General features: G+C 42.0%; 2 protein-coding genes across 3 annotated transcripts in view; both read right to left on the bottom strand.

Annotated features, from left to right (window-relative positions):
• Positions 1-10,342, bottom strand: part of rcan3 (regulator of calcineurin 3) — a 34,376-nt gene extending 24,034 nt beyond the window's left edge. Inside the window, exon 1 of one of the 2 annotated variants that reach the window (XM_084568734.1) lies at positions 9,699-10,342. In XM_084568734.1, the coding sequence (XP_084424860.1) occupies positions 9,699-10,097 (399 nt within the window). In that variant the 5' untranslated portion in view covers positions 10,098-10,342. The remainder of the gene's footprint in view (positions 1-9,698) is intronic. The other variant, XM_084568736.1, reaches the window with a different exon arrangement.
• Positions 10,343-12,246: 1,904 nt separating this feature from the next.
• nipal3 (NIPA like domain containing 3) lies at positions 12,247-19,650 on the bottom strand. Its single transcript, XM_084569433.1, has 11 exons — positions 19,378-19,650; positions 18,987-19,055; positions 18,133-18,304; positions 17,963-18,022; positions 17,574-17,719; positions 15,482-15,578; positions 15,201-15,336; positions 15,004-15,092; positions 14,753-14,816; positions 14,354-14,448; positions 12,247-14,171 (listed from the first exon to the last, which is right to left on the bottom strand). The coding sequence occupies exons 1-11, from the start codon at positions 19,411-19,413 to the stop codon at positions 13,984-13,986; spliced, it is 1,152 nt and encodes a 383-aa protein (XP_084425559.1). The 5' UTR covers positions 19,414-19,650; the 3' UTR covers positions 12,247-13,983.
• Positions 19,651-21,192: the final 1,542 nt, after the last annotated feature.

Here is a 21,192-nt window from a genome sequence, read left to right as displayed (position 1 = left end):
CCGAGCAGCTGCATCCAAGCCATACATCACCAAGTAGAATGCAAACCATCGGATGCAGTGGTGTAAAGCACGGCCCCACTGGACTCCAGAGCAGTGGAGACACGTTCTCTGGAGTGACTAATCACGCTTCTGGCAATCTGATGAACGAATCTGGGTTTGTTGGTTGCCAGGAGAACGGTACTTGTCTGACTGCACTGTGCCAGGTGTGAAGTTTGGTGGAGGGGGGATTATGGCGTGGGGTTGTTTTTAAGGAGCTGGGCTTGGCCCAATTAGTTCTTTAGTGAAAGGAACTCATAATGTTTCAGCATACCAAGAGATTTTAGACAATTCCATACTCCCAATGTTTGGGAATGGCCCCTTCCTGTTCCAACATGACTGCACACTAGTGCACAAAGCAAGGTCCATAAAGACATGGATGAGCGAGTTTGGTGTGGAAGAACTTGACTGGCCGGCACAGAGTCCTGATCTCAACCCGAGAGAACGCCTTCAGGATGAATTAGAGTGAAGACTGCGAGCCAGGCCTTCTCGTCCAACATCAGTGCCTGACCTCACAAATGCGCTTCTGGAAGAAGGGTCAAACATTCCCATAAACACACTCCTAAACCTTGTGGAAAGTCTTCCCAGAAGAGCTGAAGCTGTAGCTGCAAAGGGTGGGCAGACGTCATATTAAACCCTATGGATTAAGAATGGGATGTCACTTAAGTTCATGAGGTGTGGGAGGTCTGTATTGGATCTAAAAGTGAAAAAATGATGTTTGATTCAAGTTTCTCAACTGTAAAAATGTTCAAATGTGATCCCCTTTTCTGTCTTGCAAATAAAATATATTTTGATGCAGCAAGATTGCTGGTCAAGCAAGTTATATAAAGCTGTTCCGGACATGTAGGAAATTATGATGGATGATATTTTACTATGTTCAGCTATCAGTTTGGACAAGAATTAAAGTAATTATTACCGCCTTATCTGTTGTATTAGCTCAGTGTATCTTGTGTATATATGGAACTGACCCAATTCCAAGTTTAATGTGCCCATCAGATTAAATTTGATGTCTGGCCCAACACTAACAAGACTTCTTTTGTACATATTTGACTTTACTCAAATGTTGATTACTCATCGTGCACGGGGGGGGGGGGGGGGTGTACACTAATGTTGTGTCCAATGACACTTTCTAGAAAACTCTTGCCTCACCCCTGCGTCTATGTTTCATGCTGCTGTCTTCAGCTCTTATCATGTATGGATGGTCCAGGTCATTGGAGCTGACCAATCAGAGCAGAGTGGGCTTTTCTGGAGGGGGCAGCCTCTTTAGCTCTGTTTGTACAGGAAATACGAAAATATGTAGAAATAAATAGTGCTCTGCTAGCCGTTTTATAGAAACCATTTGCACCAGTGACTAAATTTTGTACGGTTGATGGGAGAAAATGTGCTTCCTATGTTATATGAACACTAATGCTCAGTAATGTTAACAGCTACATTTGTTCCTAAATAATAAAAAAAGCTGTTTATGTACAGGGAGCTTTTACAAACAGCCTAACATGGGAACTGACAGCATAGTGTGTTTCTTTGTTCACAGCCCACATCTGGTTCGCCACCAGCAGCTGTTGAGCGTTTTAACCCAGTCCAGCAGCTTAGGAGCTGGAGAGCAGCCGTGTAGCTGTGTGAGGGAGACAGAGACAGAGGGAGAGGGAGAGGATGTACAGAGCGACACGTGCCGATGGTTCCACTGATTGCTTTGCTTTGAAATCAGGTCAAATCTTCGGATGGGCTAGGCAGACTCTGCGACCCGTACGCAGGCATCGCCTCTACAAGCTACAATACCAGACACAACAGGCAGGAGAGAACCCGAGGCGGATTCAGAGCTTCGAAGAAAACGCAGCACTCTGAGGAATGGGTGCCATTTTCTGACGAACAAAGAGGAAGAAAGGAACCATAGACTCCTCACTAGAGGATAGGAAGAGCCCTCTGTTCTTTCACTTCAAACACATCTAATTGAAAGCTGTGTGATCCTCATGGCAACTGAGATGAGCGCAAGTGGGGCGCTGGTGCGATTGCAAACTTTAAAGCATGAGTTTGGTCGATAAATAACAATGAATTAACATGTATACTATAGCTTTCAGATCTGTTTCTGACAACCAAAGAAGCACCAGTGCAACAGATGCTCAACTGAATATCCCACAGGCCCCCAGATTGGGTACAGGCCGTCAATAAACAACATTACAGAGACAGCGAGAGGCAGAGGGACTTAAATGCAGAAAAATGGAACAAATAAAAGGCCTAAGGAATATCACAAGTAAACAAGACGGAATTGGGAAGGTTACATACATGACTGCAGAAACAAAAATCAGCAACAGCAAGCCGTCAAAAGTCCTTTTCCTGTAAACGACAAGCGGCAGAAATTGATTTAGATTCCTTCTCCCACTGCCACTAACACCTCTCTCTCAATAAACACCTTAAGAAAACAATCTCATAGGGGATCTGGCTTTGCGCACCGCTGCTACAACATCAAGAATGTCAACACAGTTACACAAGTAAACAGAAAGGGAAAAAGGAAAAGACCAAGTTTAACAATTTTCATCTCTACGGCACGAATAGAAAACAGAAAGACACGCCAAAAATCCAAAAAATGGATTGCTTTCCATTTATTTCTCACAACCAGCTTAACTAAACTTCCTGTTGCCTGAGGGTTTATTTCAGCTCCTTATTGTTATGCATTCGTGCCCCAAAAGCAATCATCTGCAGAACACTTCCCCATTTCATGGACTGCATGACTGCATTTACACCTCATTTCATAAGAGTCCCTTTTTTACTTGGCATCAGTTAAAAAGAGAGATCATACTCTATTGTTGTTCTATTCTTGAAAGCACCCACGGCACATTGCTTTTTATAGACCGAGTGAACCAGAAAATAATTTCTATTTAAATAGAATCACAGGAGCACGGCTGAGAACAGAAAAACAGAGTGGCTTACATAGCATCCTAAATCTTACAGTTTCGTAATCAGCCCTTGTGTAGCTGGCGAAGGGCGGGGCGAGATGCGCAACCCTACACAAAACCAATCATAATCACACATCAAAGAGCAAAAACATGATTTCTCCTAAGCTCTCATGTGGAGGTGAGTGGGAGGTACCGTAAGATACAGCAACACCAAAGTGTTTTATCATGATGAGGATATAAGGATGTTCGTCTTTAAATAGCTATAAATATGTTTGAAATGGCAGACTTATGTAATTGTATCTGATCAGCTGCAGTGTGAAGGGCTTTTTCAAAATTGCAAGGTAATGAAAGAAATGTTTTTAAAAGCAGATATCATCACCGTACAGTACAGGCTCTCAGTAGAGAATAGAAAGGAGAGCTGACAAAGATGATGATTAATTCAAAGATCTAAAATGATCACTGCAAATTATGAGCACCCAAAGTGACACTGTGTGGTGGTTCAGTGCCAAAGAAAAACACTGAAAGCCTGTAGACTTAGTCAGCATCAGTTGACAAGCGTGGATACAGCTAACGTTAGCAACCGTGACATTGGAAAAATGATTTGTCTTTTAACCAGTTTTCAGTTTTTATGTTATTGTCTTCGGTGTAAGCACAGGTAATCAGGACTACGATCGTACACTAATCAGGCATAACATTATGACCACCTTCCTAATATTGTGCAGGTCTCCCTTGTGCCTCCAAAACAGTTGTGACTCATCAGAGAATGGACATGGTCTTCTGAGGGTGTCCTGTGGTGTCTGGTAACAAAATGTTGTTAGTGGGAGCCTTTGGGTCCTGTGGGTTGAGGGGAGGGGCCTCTGTGGATCATCCCACAGATGCTTGATCAGTTTGGGATCTAGGGAATTTGGAGGCCAGGTCAACACCTTGTGCTGTTCTTCATGCTTTTAGACTTGTTCCTAAACCATTTTTGTATGCGTGACTCAGGCTGTATCCTGCTGGGGATGGCTGCTGCCATCAAGGAGAGTCATTGCTATGGGGTGGGGGTGCCTGGTCTGGTCTAGGTGGGTGGTACATGTCTAAGTAACGTCCACATGAATGCCAGGTCCAAAGGTTTCTCAGTAGAACATTGTATTGTCACAAAATTGTCAGTGTTATTTACTCCTACTGTCAGAGGTCATAATGTTGTGGCTGATGGGTGTAAATGGTTAATAGCCTTGTTTTTATTTAGCGCTTTTCTACCTATGTGTGCTCAAAGCACTTTACAATCACAGACACTTCTACCCATTAGCTCACACGAGCACACATGCATTTACGCACCAGTGCCACACACTGGGGGTTCAGTGTCTTGCTCAAGGACACTTCGGTATAACCCTCTGGTTCGTGGACAACCCGCTCTACCTACTGAGCCACGGCCGGTGCTTTGAAAAATAATGATGTTGATGTTATTTTAGACAAGCTACCATTAGAATACGATTAATTCCACAGTCTTAATCGTATTTAAGCATTTTGAGTAATAAAACCACATTAAAATTATTTTATCTCATTTATGTCATAATTCATTCAATAGAAGGATAAAAAAATGGTTTCTATAAATAGTTACAGTGCTGTAAAATCTTCTGTTAAAATAAAATCTTCCCCCTAAAATCTGTACTGTACAAAAGAGGAGTGTTGGTGTTTTCAATCATAGTTGCCGAGATAGTGGATGGAGGTGTGTAAATTATGAACTAACAAGACTAGGCAGACACACTCCTGACTTAAAGTGTCTGCTAATAGTATTATGGATGTCTGTTCTAGTGGACAGTGTACAGCTGCACAGACCCTATACAGAATTAAGCAATTTAAAGGGTGCACACACACAAAGAGAGACTGGTTGCAATGTAGTGTCAAGAAACCATGGGATTTTAATGAAATTCAGCAAACTGTGGTGAAAAAAAAATAAAAAAAAACGCAGATGAGTTGAACTGACCAATCTGGAAACTCATATTTGCGTATGAGTTTCCCAAATATTTACACAAAGGAAAAACCATCCACCACTACCACTTAATTTACCAAGCTGATAACAGCCTCTGACAAAGCCGGGAATGTCGCGATTACTGCCGAACGAGCAAATATGGAAGGGGCCCAACTGTGAGAGCGCTGCTATTGGGCAACAGTTGCCGTCTAGAAGCAACAGAGACTAACAGTTAGCACAATAACAAACGGGTAAGTAAATGTGAGGAAGGCAAATGCAGGCCGTTGGTAATATCAACATTCTCCTCAAAGAAAACTCTACACGAGTGAATTACAATATCATCATCTCGCCATCTACCTCTGCCATTTTTGAAAACGCCAGCAAAAAGGCCTGTTCTGAAAATTTCCACCTATGAAGTTGTGAATAGCAGATGAGGAGGATATTTACATGGATTCTTCTTTTCTGAACATGGTAAACATGATCCCCATTTGAAGATGTTTACGTTTTTCCCATGCGATGGAGCATGACTCAGAATATCCAGTTAAACAGCTGCAAGTCGTATAGATCCTGCGGTAAACCAAACCATTCGTTTGGTTTCATCCACGAGCTGTTAGTTCGAATCGTGGTTTTGTCGGTGCGTTTAAATGCTGCTCAGTGCTGTTGATTCAAGATGGCACACACAAAAAAAGGCAGTGGCCGTTGAAATGAAGTGCAAACCAAGCCTGACTGACACAAACTGCCTCTAAGCTGTTTGGGTTGGGATCACACCCACAGATTAAGGTGTAATTAGCAAACAGGAGAGAGTGACGGGCCATTTTCTGTCTCCCTATTCAGTCTGTATTAATCATCTTGTATTAGAGCACTGTATGTACTCAGTAGAGCCTTCAGTTTCAATGGGAAATCATGCAGCTAACCTAAACTTGGGGTACTCATCAAAAAATAACACTTGAGTGCTGCACTAGTTTCCATTGTTGTCCACACTTTCTGAACTGCCTTCTGCTTTCTTGTCCGTAACGAAGAAAAGCAAAACAAACACACCAGGTCGGAGGAACGGCCCCTGTCGGCGTACCTGAATAATATCCAGGCCGCAGCAGGAGCATGAGGCCAGGGGCACTCACTCACTCCGCACTGCATCATGTCTGACCTTCAGCCTGCCAAGCACCCGCTCCCTCACGTTCCCCCTCGAGGACTGACACCCAAAAATAGACCATAGTCTGACACATGAAAACATATCACAATCACACACACGCGCGCGCGCACACTGTACGTACATGCATTACATTTGGACATCAAACACGCACACACTCACTTCACTTCTCACTTTTCACATCACACCATCTTTAGTGCCTGATGTTTCAGCTGCACTCGGCACTGGGCTACTCTATAATCCACTATAGGTGAGTCACACTATCGAACACATTGCGCTCGAGTGGGACAGACAACGTCCACGAGAGCAGTTCAACTTTTCACATACTTAAAGCACTCCATTAATGCCGCACCGCTAATGCATCGCTAAGAGGTACAGTTTGGAAAATCTTTGCAGCAAATATCTAGCGGACACTGTCGTTATTTTTGTCCTGCCTGCTTGAATCTATAGAAAACACCTCTGTCTATTTTTCTTAGAAATAAGATTCCTGTGCAGAATCAATCCCGCTGAAATCTGGTGTCTAGTGGATTATTTACTGTAACATTTTTCTCGAAACAAGATGTTGCTGTAAATGGGATGAGGAATCATTACAGTTTACAGTGTGTCATTGCCATGGGGTGGGGGTGCCTGGTCTGGTCCAGTCTAGGTGGGTGCTACATGTCTAAGTAACATCCACATGAATGCCAGGTCCAAGAGTTTTCCCATTGCATTATCACAAGATGATCAATGTTATTTATTTGATCTACTGGTAATTCAAATATACTGATTTAAACAAAGATGGCATCATTAATCCAGCATAATCCCATTACAGTAGAAATTGTTTGGTTTTCTATATTTCTGCAGCCGGTGCTTGCTTGATTGCACTGGTTATGGATTGAGGAGAGCACAGTCTGACAAGGAGCAGGAGAAGCAACGAAGGCTTTGCTCTTTGCTGATTAGGCCTGATATACACTGCACTCTATGAGGGACGACTTATAATGGCTTCTCTGACCTTTGTCTTGACAAGCACAGAAACCGCTTCGCCTTGTTACTTTGCCCACACACACACACCTCTGTGTCTAACTGCCCCTCTCCTTGTACATGTACACTTGTTTTCTGCAGGGCGCCGCACAGCAGATAATGAATCATGTGAAAAATAAAAAGCCACGCTTGACTACGGTATTGCAAATAGTATACGCAGTCCTCAGGAGACACTGTAAAAGCCAGGACAAGAAAACTGTAGGCGACTCAGGATCAGCAGTCAAGGCTAATAGAACATAATGTACCAAAGGCTCATCATTATTCTGAATAATATCACTCAAATTAAAAAATGCTGGTAATGATTACTTGGTGGATGAAGGACTTTGTTTTGTTTATTTTATTGACAATATTATAATTTATTATAATAGTTTGTCGGGAATATAACGATAAAGCCACACAGTCAGCCAGCTTCTGCCAAGATGAAGACAAGCACTCACCCTCTGACATTCGGAATCGTTAGAAAATAGGAACTAAAGAAAACATCAAACTGAATCCTCTCTACGAACAATCAATGAAAAATGCTGTTCGGGAGGAAAAATACAATGAAATAGAATTTAAAAACACATTAATGAGGAAGAAAAGATCCCTCAAAGGACATCCAAGAATTTTCATCTTTCTGAAACCTTTCGCAAAGAAAAGCCTCAGCTTAAATGCTGCACCTTGAATAAGAAAAAAAAGCAAAAAAAAGCAAGACATGTGGAGACTGATAAACAAAGCCCATTTGATATTTTAATTGGGACAGGCGATTGGAGTGCCAGGCAAGATCATTAAGTGTAGTGTCGCAGCCCTGTTTTAATCAGGAGAATTAATTTAAATTAGTGAGGGAATAATAAACCCAATCACGTCGGGGGAGAAATGGGCTGATCCGACCAGACCTCAGCTGAACTCCCTAAAGAAACAATAAGCACTCTCCATTTTAGCCTAAAGCTGGTCGGCGGAACAAAATACTGAAGATAAAAGAGAAAGTGTGCCACTAGGTTTTACTTACTTTTCACTAATGCAGGAGAAAGGAAAAGGCTTTTACTGTGTGCTAAGAGCTTCTTATAAATATGGGGGCAACATGTATGTCTCTCTCTCTCTCTCTCTCTCTCTCTCTCTTTCTGTCCCTCCTTCCTCCTCTCAAAGAGCACAGTGTGATTACAGAAACAGCCCATCCTCCTGCATGCAGGCCTTTGAGAACAGAAACAGAAGGTAATGTCGGCGCTGGGAGGAAGCCAAGAGCCCAAAGACACAGAAATATAGGTTGCCGTGTCCCTGTTCTTCACTGACAGCGAATTTAGAGATGTTTTTTAGCAGTCAGGAAAATCTTACAGTTTTAAAATAAGATTCTAAGGGTGCATGCGGAGAATCAAGCAGCACTGCTACGAGCATCGTCGCGCTGGGGGAAAAAATATCAGAAGCAACTTAATTTCGCATGGCATCCCCTCGTGTCCTCGTTTTGAAAGTAAAAATAAACGTCAAAAGTTCTATTTTTAGCGCCGCTCATTTACTTGAAACATATGGAAAACACTCTATTGACATGTACTGACTGAAGGGTGTGTGGGAGGCATTTCCACTTAAAAGCCGGAGTGCGAATCGTAATGAAGTGAGGAGGCAAAGCGAAAGGGAGGGTAGGGGGCGGACTCCGCCGCTAGGAGCGATGGGTGTACAAACAGCAAACTCACAAAGCAGGAGTGATTCATTTAAAGGGATTTTGTGCATGCGCCAGATATAGCCTCTCTGCTTTGCATTTATGTGCATAGAGAGGATAAATAAAGAAGGCTGAGGCGATAGACAGAAAGGGGCTATTAAAAGACTTGAGGAAGGAGAAGAAAGTTACAAAAGTTAGCGTACTGCAGTCTGAAAGTGAAAGCCGTGATGCAGAAGACGGGTTAGATAGCTTTTAGGGGGCCGATGCGGTAAAGGGAGAGATGGATGGAAGTGACAAAGAAGACTTACGAAGAGAGAAGAGAGGGAGATATAAGGATGCCAGCTGGAAAGATGGAGGCACGGTAGGGCAGCGTAATTGGATTAGAGGGGCAGAAAATTAAAAGTCTTTTCTTTGTATCCTCCTCCAGCACACAAGATCCAAGTATTCCTGCTCTAACGCTGTCGGAAAGCCACAGAAAGGCCTTAACAGAATATATACAGTAAATGTGTGCATGGGCTCAAATGTATCTGCCTGCACGTGTCTGCAACAAGTATGTATGTGGGCTTTTGTATGAGGCCTGGTGCTAAATCCATAATCATAAGTGGGCATGAATAATACACCGCATGAGATGACGACTGAATGATATGCAGAGACACATGGATTAGTATGGCTCACAGTTCTGTGCATGTCACGGTGTAATCCGCTGCCCTGCATTCATGTTCCCTGGCAGATAAATAACAGCATCAGGTGTGCAAATGCGTGTGTGTGTGCGCGTTTGCGGATGAGCAATCAGCAGCGCAGCTTGAGACCGTGACTGGACTTCGACGGAGAAGAGCAGAAGCTGAGGATGACGCCGCACACGTGTTGCCGGGCTTTGAATCATGAACGGGCTGACACACTGAGCGAGGTGACTCAAACATGCGCACGCTGTCGCACCCAGTCAGAGAAAAAAAAAAAAACAAACAAACGCGCGCACGGCACAAATATATATATGACCCAGAAAGCGAGTTCGCCGCATCTCACCCTGTGCGCGTCCTGCTCGAACGCGGCCTCGTGGACGCCGCACGCGAACAGGGCCGTGGGAAGGTCGCTCAGGTCCATCATCTCCTCCGCCATGCCGTCGTGATCGCTCTCACCAAACACCATGTCCTCTTCCTCCTCCTCCTCCTCCTCCTCGTCCTCCTCGGGATCGCTGCTGTAGGCCTCTGAGCCATTGCTCCACGCCTTGGAAGTTTCTCGCAGCATCTTGAAGCCTTTTGAGGCTGGTGGGAAACGAACAGGCTGGGAACTGGGGAAGTTAGGAAATTGTAAATTGGGAGATAAGAAGAACATGATGCTGAATACAAAGTGATAGTGACACAATGTTATATAGGGATTAAATAGACGACATGCAGATCGTGAGAGAATAAAGATTAGTGTCATGTCCTGGATGACTGATGATTGATAATTTGTACCCTAATGACCCTGGAAGAGGGGGGCTGGGGTTGGAATGAACCAGCTATGATGATGAAATGCCATCAGCTGGGATCCTTCACCGAACAGCAACAGAAGAGCGAGGAAGAAACAAGTTGAGCACAGCTTTCCCAAGGCCCACTTATTATGCTGACCACTAACATCCAGAGGGAGGTGTCGCCGATTCAGTTTGTTCCCCTCTGAAGGTGTGACATAAGTCCAGGGTGCTCGACCTACACTCACTCATCTGTGATGTCACACTTAGAATATTATATAATAGTATATAGTATATAGTACAATTGCACCAACATCATCTGTGAGGTCACAGGCTAGGAGAGTAGTCAAGGTCACCAAATTATCTAATTCAACAAAACTTAAATAATGCTTGATCTGTGACTTTATTACTAGAAACAACAATGACGGTCTTTACTTTTTTTAAATATGATAAAATTAAGTGTTACCAGCTACGAAAATGGAACGTCTCCAGCTCGGGTCCTAAACCACACAACAACAGAAGCGCAGGAATGAAACATGTTGAGCACAGCCTCGTCTCCATAGGGGGAAACAGGACATTGTGAGGGACTAGTTCACCTCTGCAGACGTGGTGTAGGTCCAGCCTAATTTATCACTAAGAGAACAGGTTTCGGCTAAGCACTGCTGCAATGTCTGGCTTTAAATTTTAAGAATCCTACCGGCCAAAACGATGGAATGCCACCAGCTGGGTTCCTACACAATACAACTATGAGGTATGAGAATGAAACAAGCTGAGCGCAGTTACGGCAAGACGCTGATCAATAACATCTACAAAATCGGTGAAATTTGGGAGATTATTAGCGACTCAACTTGTTCACCTCTTAGGAAGCGGTGCAGGTCCAGGGTATTACATCTGTTGGTGTCATTATGAGGTCACAAATGAAACATATCACATTCTAAAGAGGAGAATGCCTGAAATAATTCTTTATCTTTTACTTTATTATTAGAAGCACCACTTATATGTTGCTAAATTTTTATGTTGGCTGACTTAAACTACAACAGTTTCACCAATTATAAATAGGCTGGGTGAAGTCTGACGTTTATGTGTGAAACTTCCTCTCTGGCAGGAGATTATCACAAACTGAGGTTATACTGCCATCTAGTGGTCAGTACATCCGAATGGCGCTTATCATGAATATTTTAAGCAGGTTAACGTAAAAAATAAATAACCATGTGTCTAATATTTAAAGTAACAACTGTGAGAAAGTTTATTTCATTAAGCAAAAAAACGCACATTCTTGTAGAAAAACGTGCAAATAAAGCAAAAGTGCCACCATAACGCCACACATCAGCTGTCTAAATGGTCGTAGAGGATCGTGACCCTGAAATGTGGCTCGCGTGTTCACCGAGGAAACCCCTGGATATTACGTAGGGCGCGTGCAAAATAGCGGCACGAGCATATATAATTAGAGCAACCGAGTATCTCGCGGAAACACTTTGTCCCCAACACCAAAATAATGTTTTTTTAAACACATAATAAAGCTGAAATTTGTTGGGAACTTTCAACAAATCCACGGTCGCGCTCGCAGACGTTAAATTCCCTTTCTAATCCGTGTAAACGCATTTATCCGTGTTGTTACTCACCTCACTGCCGCCGTCAGTGAAAGCGGCACAAACGAGCCATTTCACGTTTAAAGGCGGAGTTTTCAGGTGACTTGGTCTGAATTAAAAAAAAAATTAATTAAAAATGAAAAAAAAAAAAAAGAGAGGGGGGCCGCTTTGATATTTTTACGGCTGCTGTCAAATGCGTGGGGGTTTGTTTGTTATTACATTGCTGGATTATCGGACTATGTGTTGATGCACCCTACTCCTGCGTCAGGACCCCGCAGGTGAGACCAATGAGATGCCGGCGGATGCTCTCGGCGACCAATCAGGGTGCAGCAAGGGGGAGGATGCTCGGGCGTCAAGATTGGTGGCGATCAAGCAGCAAAGCAAAGTGGCACAGGGCGTTCTGCTGCAAACTGGTTTAATAATTTCACAAGGACATACCGGAGGGTCGAATCGGTCAAAGGAACTATTAACCGCCTCTCCTACCGTGTATAAGTCCACACTATGGCAATGAAATATTTCCAGATTTACAGTTCACTACTCTGCAGCCACCTGTTGCACGCATAAGATTTGATGATTTTAACAGCTGAACTTTAGATTTTTCAGCGTTTTGAGACTTTGAGACATACTTTAACTTGGTTCTTTGTTGTTAAAACTAAGCCAGGTAGGTCAGCAGGATTTTCCGCATACCAAATCTCACAATGGATTGCAAGAGTGGAATTTTACAGTCACAAAAGTGTAACTGGGAGCACTTTGTTGTTGTTGAATAGACCTTCTTCCTCTTCCAAACAGAAGTAGAGGCATTGAAATAGTAAGTTAAAGTCAGAAAGACCCGCTCAGAACAGAAGACATCAGTCTGAATTTAAATAGATTAATGTGGAGACTTGTGCAAACACAGCTGTTAATGTGTTCCTAAACCCACGAGGCATGATTAAAAAAAATGACAAAACTGCATTACGTTAAATTTATGACACAAGATTACATATACAGTAATTTACAACGGAACAGGTCTTTTACAGCTTCAGTGCACTCATATTAAAAGCAATCCTGGTTCCATTAAAAGGCATAATTAATAACAAGATGGAGTTTGTTTACATAGTGCTTACAGACGACACATTTAAGACTAGTCTGAACTGAACATTGGGCCAAGGCATCCTTGCTTAACAGTGGGAAGACGTGTCAAAGAGTACCATTTGTGCAGCAATTCATACTGCAGCATACACTTTAGCTTATCTACAAAAACCCCCCAAAAAAACAAAAAACAGGCATGGTTACATTTAAAATAAATGCTGAAAGAAAGAAACATTGGTAGTTGTGCATATTTAACTACACATGTTTATTTTAGATTTGCTTTTCATCAGAAACTCCCAAGGCTAAATGTACGGGCTAAATTGAAGCCGAAAGCACGACGTAGAATTTACCAATTCCCAGTAACTTAATTTCTTTTAGAGTCGACCAAAGCATTGTTGCTTTTCTAAGGGTTGATGCTTTTAGAGAGGCGCTGACAGGGGGTTGCCTTTTACCAACCAAACCGTCGTGGTAATTTATCACACACCTTCTTGTATTACGTACCATATTCCAGTAGTCTATTTAGTGTAAAGCTACCTTTCAAGGCACAGTAAGAAGATTATTAGACAATATTAATAAATACAATACATTAAAAACAGTTACACCCAGTGTTTGGTCACATAATGAAACAATAATTCAATGGAGTCCCAAGAATGAGAGGCAGTGAGTAAATACTGAGTTAGAGGCAGATATTAAAGTGAAAATCTTCCTTGGCATGTCTTCTTCTTGGAAACTCTGCAGCCACATCACACCATGGGTCAATAACAGCCTTGGTTTGAGGAGTAAAAATCCTCAGTGGAAGAGCAGATATCTTTATATATTCCCATTAACGAGTGAATGGGAACGAAATCACAAAATATTTGAGGACACGGTAAAAGGCAGGAAGTTTCAATGTCACATTTCTGATGTTTGTGAACCCACCACAACAGTTCATGGCTCCACGTTACTTCTGGAATGCATACGGTCGATAGCTTCACATAAAAGGAAGGCTTTTCAGAGTTTTGGTTTCAAGTTTTTTTAAAGGAAAGCATGTGCAGATGAGTGTAAGGCAATAAGGGAACGTCTAAAACACCCAGTGGACGCTGGTCAGGAGGTTGGTTGGTGTTTGTGATAGAAAAAAGAAAAAGAATATACCCGACTTAGTTTTTCAAGATCCTTCGAATGCTGTTTACAGCTGAACGGAATAAAGGGGGAGGAGTACTCCGTTTTAGTCCTTCTTTAGGTCAAGCTGGCCGCGAGACGATTCGGGGGATCTGGAAATGACTGGTGGTTGTTCCAGGTCGACTGGTACAGTAGCAGGAGTCACCCCGTCGTTGTTGACAAGGGCTCCGTAGGAGAAAGAGCCATTGAAGTCTGGCTGAACCACCAAGCCTTTGTCATGAATCGTTGGGACACCTGACGATGGAACGGACAGGTAAACGGACAACCTAATGTCAGCTAGACAAATTGAAATGTGTAACGGATCTTACATTTTGTTTATTTTACTTTTCTTTAAAACTGAATGGGTATGTTTGACTTTAACTCTTAATAGATTTTCGGCATTGATTAAAACATTTATATATATTTTTTTTACTAACCATTAGCCATATCCATGGTGACATATGGCTCAAAGCTTTTTGTCATTTTCCTGGTTTTGGTGATGAGAAAGACCCCAAGGAAACAGAATGCAACTCTGTACAAAGGGGGGAAAAAAATGATCAGCTTCAGCCTTTACTCAAATCAAACGTCTGTTTTTTGTTCTTATTATTATTTGGATGTAGCATAAGAAAGGCAAAGGCATTAATAGTAACATTTAAAATGACTTTGTTCTATTTAAGAGTCCTGTAAGTCTAAATGCAGCATGCACAATAGCAGGACCCTGAAACCGAAGCCGTTTAAATGGAATTCAGCCTCCAATACTTTTATCATTTTCACCGTTTCCTACTGTAATTCCTTTTTTCCTGTGAAAACAAAAGGCCAACGGATTGAACACTCACCCCAACACAAACATGCAGATGTGAAGGACGTCTTCATGGTTGAACTCTAGGTAAAACACAGCTCCTGAAAACCAGAAAAAATTAAAAATCCTCGGTTACTTCCACGTTGACACCCTAAAGGTGTTTAGCAGAAGCAAAGAAGGAGTTTTCAACTCTGCCACTCAGGCTCCGAGATCACTGCTGAATTTCCGTTGTGCTAGATGATGACATGCCCAAAGAGAAATATAGCAGCAAAGAATGGCACAACTCACCAGCTGCCACGGCAAAGCAGGTGGAGATGATGTAGTTCACGCTGGCGGTCAGAGAGGAGTCATGCAGCTTAACAGCTTGCGAAAGAAATCTAGGGCGACAATTTTATAAAAAATGTGAAAAGGGAAACTTTCCTGACATACAAGGACTTTCATTTTTTAGAGAGGCAAGGCTACAGCAATACTTAAAGGTATCTCACTTGGCCTGGAAGATCGCCGATGCCACCATGCACACGAACATGACGCTGAAGATCGGGTAGTTAAGCTGCATGGTGCCCTCGATGGTGAGAACCAACATGCCCGACACAGCCTTCACTGTAATGACTGTGACGGAGCCTGCGACAAAAATAAAAAAATAATACAGTTAAACACGGAACAAGCGAGCGAGTAAGAATCATTTCTCTTCGGCTCTGGTGTCGTTCGAACAATCAAACCGTGGTAATGCAGCCTAATGAGGCTGGCTTTAATGCAGGAGACTCACCCAGCAGTGCGACCAGCAGCAGAATAATAACGATGAAGTTAGCGCTGCGCTGTTTGTAGAAGTACAAAAGCAGGCAGAACGTGATAATCTCCAGGAGCTGGCAATAAGAATAACAATGAAGAACAAGGACAATGAAAGTCAGATTAATACTTAAATAAACTATGGAGCACAGGAAGGTTCAGTGATATTACCATTAGTCTTGAAGCCAGAAAGGGACAAATGTTTTGCAGAATAACAACCTTGGTCAAAAAGTCTGGGATTTTTGTTTAGTTACTTATGTGTTTGGACATAATTTGTGCCCAAATTGGAAACCAAATAACAAAAAACAGCATGAGATATTTACTGAGCCCTGCAGTAAATTAGGTGGAGCTTGCCTGGTTATTGTCAAGAATGCCAGACAAGCCGTTCTGCATGTACCTACTATCTGGAGGCAGTTGTGCACTGTCTGGCATAGTGCATGTCTACACGATAGATCTTAAACACTATGGCTGAGCAAGAATGACGGTTTAGCATGTGTGTGTATCGGACATGAAAATTTTATGAATAATATTATAGATAATTTTATCCATACGCAGGTGCTAAGTCTCAATCTTTTATTTGCAAATACAAATTGAACTTTCTGGGAGGAGAATAAAAATAAAAAAAACTATTGCTTTTAGTCCACTAGATGGTGCTGTTGAAGCTAACTAAACCGTTTAGTTTTATGACTGTTTTGACTGTGAACTTTGGGCAAATCATTTTTAGTTAAAAAATAAATAAATCACAAAATATGTCAGTATTTGTTATCCCAATATCAACTCAAAATGTTTAAAACCGCTCTAACATGGCATCACGCCTTAAGTATTGTGATAATACACTGCCTGGCCAAAAAAAACGTTGCCACACACTCTAATATTACGCTTGGCCGCTTTTAGCTTTGATTACAGCACGCATTCTCTGTGTCATTGTTTCGATAAGCTTCTGCAAAGTCACAAGATTTATTTCAATCCAGTGTTGCATTCTTTTTTCACCAAGATCTTGTATTGATGATGGGAGAGTCTGATCACTGTACAAAGCCTTCTCCAGCATATCCCAAAGATTCCCAATAGGGTTAAGGTCTGGACTCTGTGGTGGCCAATCCATGTGTGTAAATGATGTCCCATGCTCCCTGAACCACTCTTTCACAATTTGAGTGATGACATTTCACAATGTGCCCGTGCCGTCAGGGAAGAAAAAAATCCATTGATGGAATAACCTGGTCATTCAGTGTATTCAGGTAGTCAGCTGACCTCATTCTTTGGGTACATAATGTTGCTGAACCTAGACCTGAGCAACTGCAGCAACCCCAGATCATAGCACTGCCCCCACAGGCTTGTACAGTAGGCACTAGGCATGATGGGTGCACCACTTCACTGGCTCTCTTCTGACCATATGTTTTCCAGTTAGCCTCACTGATTAGTGGTTTTCTTAAGGCTACACAGCTGTTCAGTCTCAATCCCTTGAGTTCCCTTCAGATTGTACACGTGGAAATGCTTTTACTTTCACTATTAATCATAGCCCTGGGTTCTACTGTTGTTTGTCTTCGATATGATTTCACTAAACGTGTAAGTGTCCAATCACAATCAATCAGGATTTTTTCCCGACCACATTTCTTCCTCAAAGACGATGGTTCCCCACTATCCTTCCAGTTTTTAATAATGCGTTGGACAGTTCTTAACCCAATTTTAGTAGTTTCTGCAATCTCCTGCACGCCAGTGATTTGACCCTTCTCAAACAGACTAACATCTTTTCCACGACCACGGGATGTGTCTTTCCACATGGCTGTTTAAGAAATGAGAAGCTACTCATTACATCAGTTGGGGTTAAATAACTTGTTGCCAGCTGAAAGATAATCACCCGTGCAGTAATTACCTAATAGGAGGCTCGTACCTATTTGCTTAGTTAAATCTAGGTGGCGACTTTTTAGCCAGGCAGTGTATAATATCGTGCGGCCTCAGCTGATCCCCACCCTTATATTTATACGTTACATGTTTACACCCTTATGACAGAGATTCCCATTTGAATGTTACGCATGAGTCAGTTGTTTTGCATACGGTTACTGAAAATATCTTACCAGATACAAGAGAACGGGCCACCCGACGAGGTGCTTCACAATGTTCTCTGCTTTGAGCTTTTCATGAGAGTTTGGTCCAAATGTTACAAAGAGGTATGTTCCTCCTATAGTTAGGATGTAGCCCAGGAAGCTCAGCCCATAGTGTTCTGAAATAACATAAAACAAACAACTAATTACAAGGAACCAGTCCTGGTGAAGTCAAAGCCAGATTGTGTTTATAACTTGTTACGTGTCCAACCAAATACACCACGCACATACTGTAATTTGAGTCAATTAGAGCAGCTGCATGAGGCGGCGCTAAACATTTGCATATAATGACACACGCTCAGAGATATTTGCATGAGTGTCTCTGCAACCGCATATCTTCAGTCACACTTATTCAAACTCACTTGCAAAGTCTTTTGGTTTAGACTTGTCACGTAGAAAGAGAAAGCCCAAAATTGAGCTTGCTGGAAAACATTAAAAAAAAAAGAATAAGGTAAAATATCAATTATTACAATGAATATTAATGTGTGGACATAACTGAGGATATATTTTGGAGCATGGAGTAAATACTCACTTAGGACAGCCACTGCATTGAGAGGCGCCACAAGAGCAAGAGGCGCAAAAGCATAAGAGACGAAGTTGGCTCCCTCCCCTAAACAGGTGAATATGAAACCAGCCCACCAGGTTTTAGTGCGGTAGAAGCTACGCTGGTCCTTCGTTCCTGCTATCTTCACATGGCTGTATTTCTGTGAGGACGAACACAGAGGTGACAGAGAGTAAACGGAAAGTCTGCTGCAGTACAAATAGCTTAAATCGTTAGGGGGGGCTTAAACCACACGAAGAAAAATAGATTCACATGAGTGACGCTGTAAATCAAAAAAGCAGAAGTGAAGTGAAGACCAGTAATGGCAGTGAACAACGACAGTGAGGTGCTCATTCACATAAGCTAACAACCCTGTAGTCAAAGCCTAGCCCTAATTAGTAATCATACTTATTTGACCCAGAAGAAGCAGTGGAAGAAGTGCCACTGTGCCACCCGACATAAGATCGAGCTTTTTTTTAGGAGATGAAGCCAAAACGCTTGGAAACCGCCAGTTTAATCTTTAATCATGAGCTGTATTTTCAAGCTCTGATATGCTAAGGGGAATAAACAGTTCAGTGTGTCCCTTTAAGATGTAGCGGAGTGCAAGTATACGGAAACCAGTGCAGTATTTAATTAAATGCAAGTTACTTTCCAGCATTGCCCAGAAGCTATGTTGACACATGGGATTGACACAAGAGGACATGGTACACACTGAGAAAGAACTAGAAAAAACACAAAAATACTCTGTATACGAGACCTTTAACTAAAATACCAGCTTTCGTGGATGAGTCAAATACATATAGATGCTTTTTTTTTTTTTTTAAACACAAGATCTAGTTTTGTACCTGAATGCTCAAGGAGATGCTGACAAGAACATTCCCAAAGATGGCCAGTAAAGTCCCAATGAGATTGTCCTTAAAATAAAAAAGAAAGGAGAAAACATTCACAGAATTACGTTTGGTTCAATAAAATGATTTGAGCAGATATGTGCAGATCAGTTAAGGGTGATAAATGTTCACCTTGTACTCGGTGACTCCTATAAATGCTTAAAATGGAAGTGTTGTCAGGTTTGTTTATCATAATTATAGCGTTATCTTTAAACGCCCAGCATGTTCTGTGTCGTTATCAGTTGAATATTTGGAAAAAGTTAAAAAGGAACCACTGCTATATCACGTTATTTACAAAGAAATGTACTGACAGACGATTAAAAAACTACAGTATGTCAACTTGTCTTACCGTGTAGGAGCCTCCTCCAGTTCCGCTACGGTCCATACTTGTTCGCCTTCAGAGGCAGTTTATTAAATTTTACCAGCGACCAGAAACTCAAATTCAGGACATCTCATCTTATCGCTTTGCTTTTTGCTTCACCTAAAATGTCTATAGCTCATTTTAAATATGGTTTTCTAGCTCTAAACAGAGGAGGTCACCATTGTTGGGACCGCGGAGCATCTCACTTCCGGATTCACCTACGCCTTTGACGCAAGACAGTTACGCTTAAATCACGTGACCGCGCGCAACGACAGACCTTTTATTTATTTATAAAGGGGGCCAGCGGGAAGTCTTCAGCTGCAATGCCGCTTGAAACCAATAGGCTGCGCCATTGAGCTTGAATTGATCCGAGCGAGTTGGACAACTGAGGAGGAAGAGATTGACCAATTAATCTCATATGCCAGTAAAACCTTCTTCTGCTGGCATTAGTCAAACACCATGGATAGATTATTTCTAAGTGTGCCATGGATTCTAGAGTGCGTGCTCATAGATTAGGTGACACATTTGTTCATGTACATATGAGTACATTCTCCTCTAAACCTGAATAATTAACTGTAAATAGGCACATCTTTCTCATCATCAAAAATAATGACTCTCCCCCCCTCATGACATCCTATCATCATCCTGACTAACGCGGATGGCATGTTCCCTTTTCTCTTCGTGCCATTGCAGCAGCGAAGGAGGGACAGTAAAACACGTCAGCAGCAGTGTTTTGTATAACAGGAGGTGTGGAAAAAACTAAGGTAGGTCAATAATGGGTGTGAGCTACTGTTTTAACAGACACAAGAGGTTTTTGTTTTTATATTTCAAAAGCAAATAGAAGTCACAATGAATCATTGTTTCCTTGTGTATCATTAAAATAAATATAAAGTATATATATATATGACTGACGTGTCAGTAACAGAAAATAGTTTGGCAGACATTTCCATGTATCTATGCTTCAAGAGGCAGTGTCTTACTTAATCTGAAGCTGGCAAATAGAATTAGAAACACATTTTATAACTCTAATTTAATCTGAAAACCTGATGTGAGGTAGCTACCCCCAAAATGAGGAATGTATTCTTCTCCGCGTCTCATTTGTGAACCAGCAGAGGGAGGGAAACACCACAGCTGGGAGAGCACCCTCAACAAACTTCTCAAATCAAAGCCAAGACGTCTCCGTGCACATTAATCTTTGCCATTTGATGTTTGATTGATGTCTAATTTCACTCTTTGCTACATCTGACAGTGTAAATTCCATGAATGCATGGAAGTAATATGAGGGATTAAGAATGTTTTTCCTCAGAGCTAAAAACTGATGATTTCTATTGTAGATGCTCGGACTGTGTTTTTATAAAAAAACAAAACCACATCTCAGAAAGTTTTCATTGGAGATGATTGTATTGTTCCCCTTCCTCAGAGGCCAAAACCTCCATAAGCTGACCAGAACCTTCAGTCACAACAATAACAGTCGTATTCTTCCATGAAAGGAGTCAACAGTTGTGCATGTTCTTAAAGCCGACTGCTTTCGTTTTCAAATCTGTAAATTCACAAAGACATTATAAAAACCGGCTCTGCTCTACGGCAGTGCAATAACTCCTGCAGATAAAACATCATTGCCTGCCAAACTACAAAGCTCTACTTGCAGCCCTTAACGAGTTGTTGGAATGAGATTTGGAGTTACGGGCCGCAGATATTTATAACGCCGACGGTAATTACAGCCTGCAGACTGTGTGTGGAGGAAGGTGAACAGGTGCTCCTTCCTCAGGGTGTTAACAGGTGACTGGAGATATGCAGGTGAAC

Source organism: Chelon labrosus (assembly GCF_963514085.1).
Source record: "Chelon labrosus genome assembly, chromosome: 20".
Taxonomy (NCBI): Eukaryota; Metazoa; Chordata; class Actinopteri; order Mugiliformes; family Mugilidae; genus Chelon; species Chelon labrosus.
This window is presented reverse-complemented; position numbering and strand designations above follow the sequence as displayed.

Excerpts from the sequence above, each read along its gene's own strand:
- nipal3 (XM_084569433.1), bottom strand. The coding sequence starts at position 19,413 with ATGGACCGTAGCGGAACTGGAGGAGGCTCCTACACG. Across the intron at positions 15,337-15,481 it reads GCTGCTGGTCGCACTGCTGG|GCTCCGTCACAGTCATTACA; the intron begins GTGAGTCTCCTG and ends TTTTTGTCGCAG. Across the intron at positions 15,093-15,200 it reads TCGGCGATCTTCCAGGCCAA|ATTTCTTTCGCAAGCTGTTA; the intron begins GTGAGATACCTT and ends TTGTCGCCCTAG.